General features: G+C 42.4%; 5 protein-coding genes across 8 annotated transcripts; 2 read left to right on the forward strand and 3 right to left on the reverse strand.

The window, feature by feature from the left end:
* Nucleotides 1-248: 248 nt before the first annotated feature.
* Nucleotides 249-7,155, reverse strand: ddhd1b (DDHD domain containing 1b). Its single transcript, XM_047021532.1, has 13 exons — nt 6,027-7,155; nt 5,687-5,884; nt 5,167-5,295; nt 4,911-5,058; nt 4,681-4,790; nt 4,473-4,579; nt 4,065-4,321; nt 3,879-3,951; nt 3,624-3,773; nt 3,459-3,523; nt 3,161-3,339; nt 2,421-2,660; nt 249-2,324 (listed from the first exon to the last, which is right to left on the reverse strand). The coding sequence occupies exons 1-13, from the start codon at nt 6,781-6,783 to the stop codon at nt 2,140-2,142; spliced, it is 2,598 nt and encodes an 865-aa protein (XP_046877488.1). The 5' UTR covers nt 6,784-7,155; the 3' UTR covers nt 249-2,139.
* A 22-nt stretch (nt 7,156-7,177) lies between these two features.
* Nucleotides 7,178-9,557, forward strand: cgrrf1 (cell growth regulator with ring finger domain 1). 2 transcript variants are annotated; one of them, XM_047021535.1, is made up of 6 exons: nt 7,178-7,240; nt 7,673-7,809; nt 8,018-8,195; nt 8,444-8,591; nt 8,783-8,890; nt 8,988-9,557. In XM_047021535.1, exons 2-6 carry the CDS (start codon nt 7,749-7,751, stop codon nt 9,360-9,362), a joined length of 870 nt encoding a protein of 289 aa, XP_046877491.1. In that variant the 5' UTR covers nt 7,178-7,240; nt 7,673-7,748; the 3' UTR covers nt 9,363-9,557. The 2 variants fall into 2 exon arrangements, with proteins under 2 accessions (XP_046877491.1, XP_046877490.1); XM_047021534.1 differs by having other exon boundaries at nt 7,205-7,411.
* Nucleotides 9,558-9,643: 86 nt separating this feature from the next.
* Nucleotides 9,644-13,598, reverse strand: psmc6 (proteasome 26S subunit, ATPase 6). Its single transcript, XM_047021533.1, has 14 exons — nt 13,484-13,598; nt 12,767-12,846; nt 12,626-12,665; nt 12,477-12,529; nt 12,296-12,363; nt 12,055-12,169; nt 11,861-11,948; nt 11,706-11,767; nt 11,456-11,579; nt 11,292-11,353; nt 11,004-11,124; nt 10,662-10,742; nt 10,461-10,532; nt 9,644-10,357 (listed from the first exon to the last, which is right to left on the reverse strand). The coding sequence occupies exons 1-14, from the start codon at nt 13,566-13,568 to the stop codon at nt 10,239-10,241; spliced, it is 1,170 nt and encodes a 389-aa protein (XP_046877489.1). The 5' UTR covers nt 13,569-13,598; the 3' UTR covers nt 9,644-10,238.
* Nucleotides 13,599-13,821: 223 nt separating this feature from the next.
* On the reverse strand, nt 13,822-15,533 carry saysd1 (SAYSVFN motif domain containing 1). Its single transcript, XM_047022096.1, has 2 exons — nt 15,054-15,533; nt 13,822-14,943 (listed from the first exon to the last, which is right to left on the reverse strand). Exons 1-2 carry the CDS (start codon nt 15,264-15,266, stop codon nt 14,620-14,622), a joined length of 537 nt encoding a protein of 178 aa, XP_046878052.1. The 5' UTR covers nt 15,267-15,533; the 3' UTR covers nt 13,822-14,619.
* Nucleotides 15,534-15,635: 102 nt separating this feature from the next.
* On the forward strand, nt 15,636-16,930 carry grcc10 (gene rich cluster, C10 gene). 3 transcript variants are annotated; one of them, XM_047021424.1, is made up of 4 exons: nt 15,636-15,710; nt 15,972-16,030; nt 16,119-16,295; nt 16,378-16,930. In XM_047021424.1, the coding sequence occupies exons 2-4, from the start codon at nt 15,979-15,981 to the stop codon at nt 16,515-16,517; spliced, it is 369 nt and encodes a 122-aa protein (XP_046877380.1). In that variant the 5' UTR covers nt 15,636-15,710; nt 15,972-15,978; the 3' UTR covers nt 16,518-16,930. The 3 variants fall into 3 exon arrangements, with proteins under 3 accessions (XP_046877380.1, XP_046877381.1, XP_046877382.1); XM_047021425.1 differs by having other exon boundaries at nt 15,682-15,773; XM_047021426.1 differs by having other exon boundaries at nt 15,705-15,769.
* The last annotated feature ends 4 nt before the right edge of the window (nt 16,931-16,934 follow it).

Genomic DNA, 16,934 nt, shown 5'->3' on the forward strand with positions numbered 1-16,934 from the left:
CACGTGGGGGGTGGGGTGGGGGCTGGGTGGCATGTGCTTTAAAACTGAATGGCCAGGTTGCTGCATGAATCGCCGCCGTCTGTCCGAAACTAAACATGATCATGGTCGGCTTTTTTTCTGAGGCTGTGGTGATTAAGACTTGATCTGAAACACCTGTTCATATTCATGTCATTAACGCTATAAAACACAATAAATTATGTTAAATTATTTAACATAAATAAAAAGGCCACAGTCATGGAGGTGCAGAGATCTATTTTAATGAAAAACAAAAAGATTACCAAGGTAATTAAAGCACCACGTCATTCATTTGAAGAGGGAACAGAATACCAAGGTTAGAAAGGGTGAGCATGACAAAAAATAGTGTCATCTTGTGCAAGGCAATGGGAGATACAACTGATGGGTTAACTACCCACATCACAAAACAGTTCAGTTTCCTAAAAGGGCACAGTACTTTCAGTTTGTCTAGCATGGAGTCTCTATGTAAACGTATGAGAATACATCTATGTCACTTACAAGATATGGCACAGGAATTGGTAGGCTATATTGTATCCTAAGGAGCAGGAGGAATAAGCTACTAGTTTTCTGTTAAACAGTGTGATATGTCAACACGTATAAGCAGAACTAAGGAGACACGTATTGATAAGTCTTTTTCTGTTAAGACCAAAGGCAATATTAGACGCTACTGAGGTAAAGGGGTAAAACTTCACAATGTAGAAACACAGACACATAACATGAAAAACGTACAATATATCTGCAAAATAAAGTATAAACTTAAATGAATAAAAATTAACTGATGGTAACATAAAATATGGCAAATGTTAACCGTTTCTGACTGGTGACCACAATGAAATTACATCAATCAATGTAAGGGCAATTCAATTGATTAAAACCCTTATCCAATATTTGAATCAACTTATAAATCTGAAAAATAACCTGTCCAATTGGCTTAAAATTATTCTCTGCATGCTTCTGTCCCTCATTTAAATCATAGCAAGACAATCTTCAACAAAGCCCATATAAATGGCCTGTACATACTGCATATCATGCTTCATTATGACCAAAAACACAATTGATTTAACTTTCAATTCTTGTTGAATTATCAATTGTCATTACAGTTAAACTGAAATGTGACCAAATATTGTAGCTATTGTGTTATCCAAGTCCCTGTGCTACAACAGAGATTAAAACACAAACCCGTGGTTGAAAATGTGACATTCTGCATGGGTCCTTCATGTGTGAACATTTGTTTGTTGCCTGACTAAAAAGTGCAGCTAAATAGAAATTCATGTGCAACATGTCAGTGTCGGTAAGATAGTGCTTTGTGTTGGATCAAGACCAAGACCAACTATTTGGACAAAGTGTTTATCTCTCACATATAATTGAAGAGAAAAACATTCACCAGGCAATATTATGATGATCAACAAATATTTGGCCACTAGTTTGAGTTCCTCAAAAAAGCAACAAAATAATTTTCCACATGATACACTGTTGTGCACTTGCAGTAAACATGACTCGGTTCACAATTACCCAAATGGTCCTAGTAGTTTAAGCTGAACAAGCAGGCCTATTATTCAGTTAGATAGGCATACTTTCTTAATGGTTCCAGTGTAAAGGCTAACATACAATTCCAAGTTGGCTTTCTCACAAGTCTGAATCAAATAGATTGAAATTAAATGTTCTTCTCTGAGGCAATACAATATGTAGAGATGGGTACACATGTGACTCCCTCAACAGGCCAGACACTGAATGAGAGTTGAAGCTGCATGCTGAGAGAGGTTAGGCTTTAGCTATGGCTACAGTAGCAGAGGGTCTAGTCACAGTCACTGCTGGGTCCTGACTGATGGACAGGTGCTCATGGAAACTCACGTTATCATTCAGGAACACGGGAAAGGAACAGTCATCATTGTATTTAGCAGTCGGAGAGACTGTCACTAACACAGTCACAGGGTAGAAGAATAGTGTGAGAGATTAAACAGTCAGGGTCTGGGGGGAGCAAGAGGAAACGTCTTTGATCAAATGGACACAACATGTCTGAAGTGGTTTCTAAAGCACAGTTACATCTGCACTGTGTGGGTAAAGGTTAATGCACTGAGTAAACTGTGGGTCAATGAAATGTGTTGAGTGAAAAGTATGCGTGTGTTATGATAACTCTGGACTGTCATCAGTGGTTTCCGCTGGATCTTGCTGTCTATACATGAATGTCAGGAGAAACAGAGCCACATCGTGAGAGCACCAATAGGCTGTGTGGGAGGTTACGGCCGACCAATAGCGGCTCTCCACGAGGCCCTCTCGCAGCTCAAAGTCAATGCGCCTCTCCAACTCCACTGTAAAACAGGAAACACAAAGCCAAATATTCATAAAAATAGAGCAGAAGACCTCTCATTAGAAGTATATCGTTTGCATGGGGTGACGATACTTACATGAGGTGTTATCCAGGATAGCTGAGGTGGACTGAGACATGGTGGGCTCCACCTCCTTCCTCTCCTCTACCTTCTCCTCTCCCTCCGTAGCCCCACCCTCTTCCCCTATCACATTCTCTACCTCAGAGGCCCCGCCCTCAGAATCAGAGGGCTCCTCCTCCAATCCACCTACCTGACCACTGGAGCGAGAGAAGCGAGAGAAGAGGATTCCACCAATGCCCTTCCCAATACTAGCCGCACCTAGGCAGGCAAAAAAGGAGGAACACTCAAGTAGGAATACACTGAACCATGCAACAACAAACAGCACACGGGGGTTATAGGCTTTTTAGCTACTCTACATTATTATTGTTGTCTAAGAGCGCACTTATCTCCCAATGCTGAGTATCTAATGGATACAGGAAGCAGTAAGATCATGGGTCCTGTGCTGTCAGTCCAAAATATGTCCTAATTGCTCTATATTGATCTGTGTAGGCTGTGCGTTCTGGCCTTGCTCCCAAATCAGCTATGCAAGCTGATTCTGTTTCCCCAAAGCAAACAGTGTCTAAGTCCATGCTGATATCACAAAACCATTTGAAAATACTAACACATGAAATTCAAATGTTGTCCAAAACACAACAAGGCCCTGAGGATAGCCGAAACATCCAAGTACCATAGCACATAGCAGCACCCCCCCCCACCCCCCTCATCATCCCATTCACACAGGTACTTAATCCCTACCCCCATCTCCATCCCCTCCTCACCCATGATGCTAGCCTTGCCCAGATTTGTGATGGACTCCCCGTAGTGCCTGCGGGCCTGTGGAGGAGAGGTGCAGGGGCTGGGGATGCTCTCCGTGTCCGACACAGAGGCACTCTCCTTCAGGGGGTTCAGCAGAGTGGGACGGATCTGGTCGTAGGGTGTGGGACTGGTGGTGTTATACCTGCAAACACGTAACAGAGCATATGTACATGTTAAGTTATATTTAATGCAGTGAAAAGGTCATCTGGCTCCTTACACTGGTGCCTCACCAAAGATGTCTGTGTACAAGTCACAACTCACCAGTGTATCTGGACAGGTGAAATGTTGCTGTAGTGTTTTAAGACAAGGGGCTCCAGTCTGTATGCCTGCAGATACAACCCCGTACAGTACATTACCAAAAAATATCACAGGAAGCCATTTCAGGCTTATTGACGGCTGTGTTATTGTATGTTAATCCTGGCTCACCACTGGGTCAGTGGGGTGAAAGATGTTAAAGAGACGTTGGCAGATGGATTTGGGTAAAATGTGGTCCTGAGTTCGGTTATTTCCTGGTCGGATCCCTCGCAATGCCAAGAAAACAGCTAGGGGTGAACCCATGCAGAAGAAATTCTCCACCTAGAACACACGAATGGTAGAGAGGTGTCACGTGGGAGAACCTAGATATAGAATTACGGGACATAAGATCATAAACAAATACATTCAATGATCTGTCAAAAATACCTTGAATTTCAAGGCAGGGGCGGCGACTGATGAGGTCTGCAAACCCTGGAACTGGTTTTCCAAATCCCTCAACCTGCCCGTGTCAGAGCCAAACAAGCATGGCATACCAAGTGTTGGGATCTCATCCTGTATGTATATCACACACACACACACGCATCACAGAGCTGGCGAGGGAGAGCTGACTACCTGAGTCGAGTGAGTCTGAGCTGCTCTTGGAGCTGGCGCTCCTCGTAACTTGGCCAGCGTGCTTTGATCTCCTCAGGATCTGGGGCCTCCTGATGATGGAAGCGTACGGGGTCCCAGCCCGTCATGATGTCGAAAGTGATGACACAGCCCAGGGAATGGGACACAATGGACACCTTCCCATTCTCCTCAAACTCTGGGTTCCGCGAACAGAACAGCGTGTAGAGACGGTTCAGCTCCAGAGTCAGACCTCGAGTGATCTGTAGGAAAAATAGACACGGGTAACATATCCATTGCAGTATTTGTACTTTACATATCAATGTCTTTGTGGAAAGTGACAGTAAATTGACATGTCTAAAAGTGAGAGAGAGAGGGAGGGAGAGAGAGACAAAGAGAGGCGTCCCATGTCACCTCATCTCTGTAAAGAGGGCTGGTGTAGTACATGATATCCATGGCACTGCTGTTGAGCATGTCTCTGAGTCCTCGCACTTTGTCTGGAGTGATAGAGTCCACTGTGTCTGTATCAGTGCATACACACAAAGAGAGAGAGAGACACATCAAGGTTATCATACAGTACATTCAGTTCCATCAGTTAAGGGGTAACAGGCCATCCTCCTACCTCCATCCAGAGCTAATTTAGACCTCCACTCCACAGGAAGGAACTCAACGTGCTCTGTGGTACGATCAGAAAAATGCTTCTCCTCCATCTTTCGGGCGGCATCTCGCATCCTACAAACCAAAATGATTCAGTTTCAACTGGGTCACTAAACCTTCTAGGCCTTTTCTTTTTTTAGTCCACTCTGTCACAACAATATGGTTGCAGTCCCTGCATCCTGCTGGATGACTCACATGCTGGTGTTCCTGATGATGCGTCCTTGGTCCATTTTCTGGCCGATCCCATGCACCACAAAGACAATGTGCGTGGTTTCAGGTGGGGTGTCCTCCGGAGCTGCCTCCTCCACGTAGCCTCGATGGAGACGGGTCCCACTGCTGGAGGCTAAGGGGTACAGAACACATTGTTACACTTCAATACAGGAAAACTGTCGAAAAGGGACTTGGGTTCAAATCTCAGGCAATGCAGTTCTGTGTCAGTGGGGATGCAAACCCTTGGAGAATCCTAGTTTCTGAGTGACAGTTCGTGCTATCTTGGAGGTAGTGGCATCACTGTAGATATACACCTCATCCACGCTGTGCCAATCCACATGGTTCCGGCTCAGCTTCAGACTGTGGACAGCTGAGGGAGTCAGACAAATTAATTAACGCCAACCTACTTTCCTCAGTTTAATGTGAATTAATTTCTCTTGGGACTTTGAGCTTGGAAATTCAAACAGGGAGACTGGATTTTGTGAATGACACTGTGTGTGTGTGTTTACATAACATAGTATTGTCTTTCCTTGAGTGAAAGATGTGGTGTGTGTGCATGTGTGTGTGTGTGCGTGTGTGTGTCAAAAAACTATGAGCATGTTCGTGGCTTCCGCTCACACAGATGAGCTTCTGAATGTCCTACAGTTCCGCTGAAGTCAGCTAAAATAAGGTCACCTGACCTGCCTTGTGACCCTCCTGAATAGCAGCGATTCCTATACCATGTTTTGAAACAGTCATGTCCGGCTAGCACACAAATTTACCCAGGAGTCCATCGACTTTACCATCCTTGCCGTCCACGGTGGTCGGCACCACTTCTGCGTCATAGGTGTCCCTCATCTGCTGCCCCCGGAAACAGGCTAAATGCTCCAGTTCGATGAGGTCGCTCTCGTCCTCCTCCAAGGGAAGCCAAGTGCCATCGATGAACCACTGCCCCCTCATCACAGGGATACGGTCCTGCTCTGTGAACAGAGAACTCTGTGGTCATGCTTGTTCAACACGTTGTTCAGCATACCATTTCTATGGCACTCACCCTTCCAATGATGTCAACAACACATTTCAAAAACTCTGAAGTAGGCTAAAGCCTAAATTAACTATACTCACGGTTCCAATACACAGGATAGCATTCTTTTTCTTTGACATCCACTTCATAAAGACCCCCTCTAACGCATACTGCCTCTACGTTGATGTTAATACAATCCAACTCCCTGTCATCTGTCACAGATACGCCATCCCTACTACTCTTCTCCTCGGCTGTCACTGGCTCCGTATTAACAGCTCCCCCCTCTGTGACGTCCTCCGCTTGCACCTCGGAGCCAGTCGTTGCGTCCTCTGTTTCGGTGGGACCCTGGCATTTGACTGTTCCTGGGTTTAATTCACAGAATTTGCGATGAATTACTTCAATTTTCAAAGAATCGTGGCCAACAAATGGCTTCCATGTTCTCTTGTCCTCTTTGTAAAACCACCGCACTTCTTCAGGTCCGAGCTCTGTTACTACCTCGCCACGGTGCCTAGAACTGTTAGAGCGATTCCGTTTTTTTGTAGTGATATTCCCATCACTTTCAGTGTAGTTAGGGTCGTTTGTGATTTCCAGATAAGTTGTTCCTGTATCAGGATGGTAGCCAGAATAGGCTTCCTCCACTAGGCCCAATATCATGCCGTCCTGCGATAACCGGTGCTCGCCTCGCAGCAGTGGCAGGTGTCTGTCCAAACCGGACTGGACTGAGTCCATCTCGCCGTGAATACTCTCGCCCATTGGATCCTCGTAACAGGACACAAACACATCATTTGCCATATCCCAGTCATTACTGCTGACAGAGTTATTCTCCGAGCTCTGTTGGCGGACGGTCGACTTGTCCATATTTAAATTGCTCCTTTATATGTCAAAAATTATAATATTTCCAAAACGGAGGAGGGTCTTGAACTGTTTTCAGCAATTCAATTTCGTAGACAGCCTCGCGTTTACCTTATTTGTCGGAAGTGTTTGGGATCCAGGCATAACGGTTTGAAAACCTTCCCCCTGTTCAACGCAACTGACATCATCTGTGGCCGACACAGTCGCTTTATCTTGATAGACCAGGCCAGAGGCTTCTAGATGTTCATTAATTAAGCAAATCAGGGATCCATGTTGGCTGTTCCATGTTCTTGGGAAATCTACCTGTTCACATTTCCTATTCGCATGTCAATCTGCCGTTTGCTTACTACAGCTCACAATGGTAACGACGTGCTCCTCCCAAATGCGTGAGAAAAATGCGCAAGGGGGGGAATGATTCACACAGGACACCGTAGTTGAGGCGGAAATTCTAGCCATGGAAGACGTGAGGATTGTTTATCATCCTATTTGTTTAATACATTTGTTTATTTAGACTCAGACACTCAAAAAAAATGGCAGCCGTGTTTTTAGTTATGTTGTACGAGTATTCTCCTCTTTTTTATATAAGTGTCATATCCTTATGCTTCGTTGTTACAGCTGCTATGGTTCTTGGATGGTAGGTTACAGTGGTCCTTGCAATTTAGCACCATGATTAGCAAACCATGTTATGACATCAGGAACTCTTCTGACAGCTAGTCTCGTAGTTAACACATTATTTAATTATCTGTCCGGGTTTTAAGTTGGCAGCTTATAAAAATGAATAATACTTTTAAATGTTCAGCAGCTGTCTTGGTAGTATCAGTCGAGTTGTATTAGGCTTATAAGATGTATTAATGTATGCAAATTCAGAATCGAATCTTATTTTTCTTCGCTGTAGGTTTGGTTTTGATGTTCCCGTGATTCTGCGTAGCTCAGATGAAACTGAGTCTGTCTTGCCTGTTCCAGAGAAGAGAATGGTGCAGGTGACCAATCCTTTCGCCCTGGAAATAGGTTTTGGCGTTGCCTCTGTAACTGGTAGGAACTGGTTTTGCACGCTCTTGCCCATATTCTTAGCAGCATTGCATAATATTTCCATAATTGATGACATGGTCATGAATGAATGATTTGTTCTTTAAAAACAGCTCTGCATTCATGTCAATTGGCATGTGATGATGCATGTGATGGAGTAATGCTGTTCTATCATGGCTTCTCATTATAACTTAAAAGTATACTTTTCCTTCAGATGGTGTTCTTCTGCGTCCCTGCTGCCTGGAACCCTGTGTTCTTAGCTGTTTCTGGGGTTGTGGGGTTCACGCCTTGCAGGGAGTGCTCCAGACCCACCAGCATGGACCCAGGCTCAGCACCCCTCAGCAGTTTCAAGAGGCCTTACATTTCCAGTACCACCACTGCCAGAGCTTCCAGTATCCTTTTCACAGATAGCAGCCCAGCTACCCAATTTTAGTTATCTGGTAGGATTTGAGTGCATGTAGTCTATGTTGAATTGAACCATTTTTTATAATATTATTATATACCACCGACATTTCAGTGTAATTCTACACAGGTCATCATGCTAATCTAAACTTTCCTCAAATGTGATGCTATGGCTCATTGTATATGCCTCTCAAAGTACTTTAATGTTGTCAGATCCTTCCTTTAACCATACCCTTAGTATTGGCAGCGATGACGGGGAGGAGCGACATGCTGAGATGCCAGCTGATCTAGGCATCACAGATTTCGGAGTGTTGCCAAGGGAACGGTATCCCCTGGTGGCACTCCTAACATTGGCAGAGTCCGAAGCCAGAGATGTGTACAACATAGTGAGTCCTTGTAACAAAATATTGTACAGCTAAATATACTCATTTTTATTAAATGATCACATATAAATAATATGTGATGAGCACGTCAGTGGGTTTAACCCTTTAGTGGAGTCCACATCCTAACCAGGATGTCTTTCTGTAGTGGCTTGCCCCGTATGGTGCTGTACTCATTGTCTTCTATTGCTGTTCAGGTGGCCAGTGTCTCAGTGGTTCATGTACCTGATGAGAAGTATAGCCTTTCAGGACGGATCCTGTTTCAATACCTGCTTACGGCACAAGGGAACATGTATGAGCTAAAGGTATGATAGCACTACAGTTTTTCAAGTTGTATCTGATATTCTGGTGGAAAGTATTGACATTTGTTCTGTAACTATTCATTTTGTTTGTTTTCCCCAGCCACTCTTCATGTCTGCGGATATTGGTGGGTCATCTGGGGTCACTGACCCTGACCCCAACACAGAGGCACCTGAGCCACTGCACATGATACCCAACCCGCAGGATGACGCAGAGCCAGCACTGAAGGAAGGGGAAGAGGAGGAGTGGTCAGAAGGAAATGGGAAAGATTGTGTGGTTTGTCAGAATGCACCTGTGAACCGGGTCCTTCTGCCCTGCAGGCACGCCTGTGTGTGTGACGGCTGTGTCTCACGGTTTCAACACTGCCCCATATGCAGAGCATTCGTGTTGGAGTCCTTTTCTCTATCCCAGCATGCACCTGTGCAGCAGCAGGAGGAGGAAGATGAGGAAGAATATTTGGAGGATGATAATGAGTAGGATTCTAAAGGTCATTGGTAGTATATATGGACATAAAATGTTTCAGTATTATTTGAAGGGAATTATGCTATCATAGACAGGATATGATACTTGGTAGTTCTTGATACTTGTCTTTGAACCACATGCTTTATTTTATCATGTTGATGAGTGTATGTGGAAAGAGAAATAATTGTTTTGTAAAACAAAGTTCTAATATGTAATGCCCAGAATATTTATTTGTTCATACCTAATACAATAGTTTATAAATATTTGTTGCAGGATAAATATAGCATATGCTCAAGCTATGTATTTCAGTCTTTAAGGTTTCAGAAAATAAGTCAAAAGTGCTATGTATTTATGGAAATTCACAACAATACCAAGGGGATGTTTATAAATGTGCTATGCATTACTTACAATACATAGAACTGAGCTTCTAGGTTGAATATCCAAAGTCCATCCCATCAGTAAATGTTTTGACCAGTAGGTGGCAGGATCATTAAATTGTCTCACAAAATAGAGAGCTATCTGTATTGTACATCAAAGACTTTAATGTGACATATCTCCAGTTATATGCTTGTACATATATTGCTCCTTTATAGGCAAGAGTATTTGTGATCAAATTCAACCAACTGAACATTTACCGAAGTAAAACATCAGAATGCATTCCTGTTTTCAATTGCTGAGGTCACTTATGGGCAACACTGTATAGAAATAGTCCTATAAAATAACAGATGCAGGATCTGTTTCTCCCAAAACAAAAGCTTTCTGAATCATACAAAAAAAATACAACGTTTTTACTGTTGGTGGTCTCTTTATATAATCATAGAATACAACCGAGCAACAGCAAATCCTCACTAACTCTCCAACTACATTTACACGCAAGCACATTTATAGGTGTTATAAGGGCTTATAGTCAAGCTTGGATTCCAGCTTCTTTGAATCTGCCACCTTGCGCACTGCTTTCATGAAGTCCTCTTGAGTGACAAATTCATTATCAGCACGGATGGCAAACATCCCTGGTGAAAGAAAATAAGAATAAGAATCAGGACCATATGTGCCATATTCATGTTTAGCATCAACAGGATTCAAACACATCAATAAAACAGATGCTCAGTTTACCTGCTTCAGTACAAACATTCCTCAAATCAGCACCATTGAAGCCATCAGAGAGCTTTACAATTGCTTCATAATCTGAAATGCCAGAGCAGGTAACAGTGTTTACAAGGACAGGCAGCCATTTGAGCCTCTAAACTATGTGACCCCCCACACCCACCTGTGCAAAATGTGTCAGGCTAGTGTCTTTCTGCTGGGCTCACACACCTATTTCTCCATGCTTGGTGATAGGACCTGAGTGAATCTTCATGATGTCCAGACGGGCCTGCTCATTGGGGAGCTCGATGTCTGGGAAGAAAAGAATAATGGGGTCAGGTTTTCTACTTTCCTGTCGAATGCAGATAATACAGGTTGTTATGATGGCTTCTGAAGAATGATGACAGTAAATGAAAGTAAAAGACGATTTCTTAATTTATCACTCTTTTATCCAAAGCGAAGTACAGGGGGATTTGAACCTGCAATATCTTGATCTGCTGTCAAATTCTATACTAGTGAGCTATACCCATAATGATAATGAAATGAACAGGAAGCAGAAGAGGGACTACATACGGATTTTGCGGTCCAATCTTCCGGGACGCAGCAGTGCAGGGTCCAGTGTGTCAGGCCGGTTGGTGGCCATAATCATCTTTACTCTGTGTAGGGTGTCAAAGCCATCCATTTGGTTCAGCAGCTGAGTACAGGCAGATTTAAGTAGGTGACTTAGCAAGATGTTAGCCAGTAAGCCGTTACATTTCTAGTATGGCTGCTACAAATCAAAGAGTTTCAATCATCACAAATGAACACAGTTCCAACATAAAGCAAGGTCTTCTTTCAGTGTTTTGCTCAGAGCGTCAGTACCTCCATCAGCGTCCTCTGGATCTCCCTGTCCGCAGACGTCCCCTCAGAGAAGCGACGACCACCTTGTTAAAGAACCGCAGACACACTCTTGGTTTATTCAAACAAAACAGTGGCCAGATTTTCTTCCTTGGTCCAAAAGGCATTAAGAGCATCACAACACTCACCGATGGCATCAATCTCGTCCATGAAGATGATGCAAGGCTGATGGTCCCTGGCATAGTTGAACATCTCTCTGATCAGCCTGGCACTCTCGCCGATGTACTTGTCCACTATGGAGCTAGACACCACCTGAAGGAATCACCCAGTTACATTTAGTCATTTAGCAGACGCTCAGGTAAAGGTAAGAGCCTTTCGCTTTGTGGTTGCTATGTTGTTCAGAGATTTTGTCAAGTGAAAATGGGGGATACTGCTCACCTTGAGAAAATTGCAGTCCAGTTGACTGGCCACAGCTCTGGCAAGAAGAGTTTTCCCAGTGCCTATTGAAAAGAACAGGAACACATATTCTGTCATTCTTCATGAATCATAATAAACCCTATCCCATCCCTGAGATCAGGCTGCTGCTGACTTACCTGGAGGTCCATAGAGCAGGCAGCCCTTCGGGGGAATGATCCCCACCCTCAGAAATAGTTCCGGATTTGTTAAGGGCAACTCAATCACCTAGAAAAAAGGAAAGTAAGCTTGTCATAAAAGTATTTATATTGCTGTTGAATAACATACAATAATAGCATACTCTTGATCATAACAGTGCTCCTGTTAAACTAACCTCTCTCAACTCACGAATCTGCTCAGACAAGCCCCCGATTTCAGAGTATGAGACACTGCCAGGGTCTTCATGTGACATGTTGTATACAAGAGGGTCCACCTCTCTGGGCAAATATCTGAGGGCAAGGAGGGAAAACATAAGAACTTCCACTGGAGAGTATTTGAACACATTCACCTTGAATCTTGGGACAATTCATGTCAGCTTTGGAGACTGTTCTACACAGTTGATGCCTTTGGTCTACCTCATAATAGTGAGTGTTGTCATGTCCAATGCCACTCTGGTGCCAGGTTTGAGTTGTGATTTATCCAACTGTGTGAAAACAAATCACAGCATGGGTTTCAACTGTGAAGCAACTAAATTACTACTGAGTTGATCAGAAGTATTACATTATCATTCTAACTCAGGACAGGAAAAATACTTACTTGTCTCCGACAGCCAACAACATAGCGAGGACCATTAGTTGCCTTTACAATGACTGGAATTAGAGATTTCAACATCAGTATCAAAAAGCAACAGGTGTCTCATGATGTAATTTAACATGACAAGGGCACATTAACTATGTGTAACTCACATTTCTCTTCTGTCAGCTGTTTAAGTACCTCACCAACAATCTACATGAAAAAAAGAACCACAGTGTCAACAATATTTGTATATGTACAGGATACTTTACTTGTATTTTACGTTCACATACAACGCACACACGCCATCTTACCTGACCAACACTTTGGAGGGCCTTCAGGTCATTTTCAGATTTTTCATACTGCTTTGTCTGTTCCTTTAGTTGCTCCCTCACTAGAAGTAAAAAAAAAGCTAAAATCATCTTAAAAATACAAACGCAACCATATTCTGATCAAACTCAGATGCATTATTATTTAAATGTATGATTCCTATATGTTTATTGTATGCTCCTTCCTGCCAAAGCAAATTCCTTATCTGTGCAAACTTTCATGGCGAAAACATTCCTTTCTGATTCTACACGGTCATCCTTGTAGACATGGATATATTTAGTTAGAGTAGCGTAACTAGCACAGCTAGCTAGCGGTAGTTACATATAAATAAAGCGTACTAAACTGTGATTCAAGTGTTCGTGGCAAAGCTAGTCATTTTTGCTCCCGGTGATAGCACAACAAACCTCAAGTTCAAGCTAGCTAGCTAGGCTCTCAATAAATTTTGCTTAGACAGATAAGTTAAGTGCTAGCTGCTAAATAGCTAGCTTGCTAATGTTATGTGGTAATGGTTAGCAAGCCTTCTGGCTAGCTAGCTAGACAGCTAGGTTAAAATCCATTCATTGCAATGGTCGTGTTTGCTGCATGACAAAGCGACTTAGCCAATAGCTATTGTTTCTCAAGCATATTTTTGTGACTTTAATAGTCACAATTTTCCACCACTAACAATGTCAAAGTATTATTAGATACACAATAGATCTTACACTCTTTTAAACGGCCATCAATCTCTTTATGTTCAAGTAATTTTTTCCGATAATCCTGCAGCCCCTTGTCTCTTGTGTCGGCCATGACTGGATAATGGAGCTCAATGGATTGTGGGAGGAAAAGCTAGTGAACTATTACGTGTAGGCTACGTCAAATGTAGGTACAGTGGCAACCCGGTCTAGTGTATGGTATTTTGACTTGACAAATGTTGGTATTTATGCATATTTTGTGCATATATTTTCCCACTTTGGAATAAATAGGATGACATTCTCAACATTGAAATGTTTACAATTCATACATGTCATGAGTGACAGAAAGTCATTAAACTGAATTAATATATATTAATATTTTATTGTAGCCTAACATTTTTTTTTACTACAAAGTCTTCCCAAAACAAAACTGACCATGCACATTTCAGCCATCAGTACAGTGAAATCAGCAGAGACCCGCTTTAAAACTTAACTGTTATTGAATGCCTGATAATTACCTTTCTATAGGTTGTGTTCTTGTCATGACCCATGCACAGAAATATTTTATTTGTGCAAAATCTTCACAATAACTCACCATATTTCGACTAAAAGAGGTTGTTATAGAACTACAAACTAGAGTGAGATGATCTTTCTAATATTGGAAGATCATTCTTCAACAAGACAACCTCCATCTATAAATCAAAAGCATGTGGACCATCTAGTTTATTTTCTCGAAGCCGGCAGAAACCTCAGTACATTCCTGACATCACACAGATGGTCCATGGTTTCATGGTTTTTGTTTGAGGAGTACTATAACTGATCAAATCAACATAGGCTACTACAAATCTGTGGGAATGACATAGGACTATAGATGGTTTATACTTCAAGGTTTAAAGCAGGGTACGGATTTGATTGCTGCAGTAAGTACTGATGATCAGTTTAATATTTCGGTAACTATGTATGTCAAAATTGTAAATCTTGTTAATGAGATTCAATTCAAGAAGCACAGTGTCATGTCAACGTAGTGATGAAAATAAACAATTTGGAAGGCACCATATGACATAATAATAATATGCACTGCACTTATCAACGTGGGGAAATTATTTACATTCCTGAGTACTGAGTAAAGCCGCTCATAGACAGTCCATTTGGAAGTTGCAGAGATTTCATCTATTGCCAAGTGCCAAGTAGCCCATCTCTCCCTCAAGCTGCTCCGCTGTGAGTGTCCCCAAGATAGGCTGACAGTCAGGGTTGAAGACAGAGTAGGCACTCAGCTCTCCAGGTTTCCGGGCAGCTGGGCTGCGTAATCCTTCATATAGCCAGTAGAAAAGTGATATGAGAAAAAATGGTAACCCAAAGTCGAGTTCGTTAAAAAGCCCCAAAAGAACTAGCCAGAGCAACACTTTTAACCACGTCAGATTTGTGAAGGCTAGACGTTTGGAACCGAGCCAGCGACCAAAAGAACTGTCCAGCAGCCAATCAGGAACACGCTAAAGGAGAGCGTAAAGAGTAAAGAACATAAGGAACAAAACCATTAATTTAACTAATTCACTGTGTCCGTTTAGAGTAGATGATTAAGCATCGACCAGTGAATACATACCGCCATATCGTGGGGCTTCTGTGAAACAGGCGATGCTTTGGGATATTCTGACAGATCTATTTCGGCCTTATCGTCAGCTATTACAGAATCACATCTGTCGGACTGGAAAGTGTTGTCTGTTTGATTTTGATTTTGCCTTTCTGCATGTTCGCATTTTTCAACTGCCATTTCAACTTTTCTTCTGGCTCTGAACTCTGCAAGTTTTCGTTCCATATCCCAGAAAGACTGGTCAGAGGATCATAGATTGCGTGGCAAGGTGTGCTGTACAGTCACTAGGAAGCGTCTGCACTGAACGCATACGTCTTATTAAATTGTACTAAATGCGATTACTTGATATTTAACACTTATAAAAATATGTAGCTACTTTTACTGACACTACACAACACATATACTTCTGTTTTCAATCAGGGATATTCCTACCACGTCTCTGTTTACCTTTGGGCTCGCCATCTGTTGAGGAGCTAAAAGTATCTGAAAACAGTCATGATGTCGTAAACATATAATGTGTCGTAAATGGGGAGATCTTTATAGTATGAGGATTGACCTGAACCCTTAGACTCTCAACAATTCTGTTCAGGCATATTCTTGTATAATCTGCAAACTATTTGCATTCCAGCCGAGTGTTCAGCAGCTTGCCCCGCAAATTGTTGCGTTCTGGTGAGTAAATAACGTTTGGAAGTCGTGATTCTAACTCAGTGTTATGGAATTTAACTAGGGTCGGTGCGTTTGCTCTTCAAATAAGTATCATCAGATAAAATAATTTCAATCCCATGTTAATTTGTTTTCTGGCAAAATGTGTAGAGAAATAGGTAGCTAGCTAGCTGTTTGACTTGTGATTCCCTTTGAAATTACAAGCTATATAGGCTACATGTTCCTTCATATTTGAGTTTGTTCCACGTCAAAAATCTTTATTTTCAGACACAGAATGGCCTCAGCCCCAGCACAACAGCCCACCCTTACTGTTGAGCAGGCCAGAGGTGAGAGTGCTGTCAGATCGTACCGCAAGTTGATGTCCAGTCAGCTGTGGCAGGCACACCACTCAAGCTGCCCCCTCTTTTGTTGCAGTGGTACTCAGTGAGGTGATCCAAGCATTCTCGGTGCCTGAGAATGCAGCCCGCATGGAAGAGGCACGGGAGAGTGCCTGCAACGACATGGGCAAGATGTTGCAGCTTGTGCTCCCGGTCTCGACACAGATCCAACAGGAGGTTATCAAAGCTTATGGCTTCAACAACGAGGGAGAAGGTGAGATACATGCACACATTATATACAACTATACTAGATATGTAGATTATTATGATTGCTCATACCTTCATCTTTGTTTTAGGTGTCCTTAAATTTGCCAGACTGGTGAAGATGTATGAAACCCAGGACCCTGAAATTGCAGCCATGTCAGCTAAATTGAAGTCTCTACTCTTGCCACCTCTGTCAACTCCTCCTATAGGTGGGGGCATTCCAGCCTCATAAGTTACAATGTGGATGCGAGTTGTCCTAATTTTGCAGCTCATCTCATGTTTATTCACCTAGTGTATTCTAGTGAAACATGTGTTACTTAACTAGTTTTGTCTCCCATAAATACCCTCCCTAAATACAGACCTAGTACAGTACAATTCAGTACTCACTGCTTTGCAGGGTTAAAATTATATACATGTATAAGTGCTACTTTGAACTGTAAATTGCTTCTTGATGTATTTATTTTGTTGTTTTTTTACATTGAAGCCATTTTCACCATGTACTATTATGTTGTCAAAGAGCAGACTAAAGTCATCTTCCTTATAAATCTTCTGTTCTATTATTTTATAGCTTATTTGTCTACTGCCAAAATATCATCTGTTACTGCTTAAGGATGTACCTGTATTAAATAAAAGCTACTTTGGTAACATT

This window comes from Hypomesus transpacificus, chromosome 6, assembly GCF_021917145.1.
Source record: "Hypomesus transpacificus isolate Combined female chromosome 6, fHypTra1, whole genome shotgun sequence".
In the NCBI taxonomy this organism is placed as follows: domain Eukaryota; kingdom Metazoa; phylum Chordata; class Actinopteri; order Osmeriformes; family Osmeridae; genus Hypomesus; species Hypomesus transpacificus.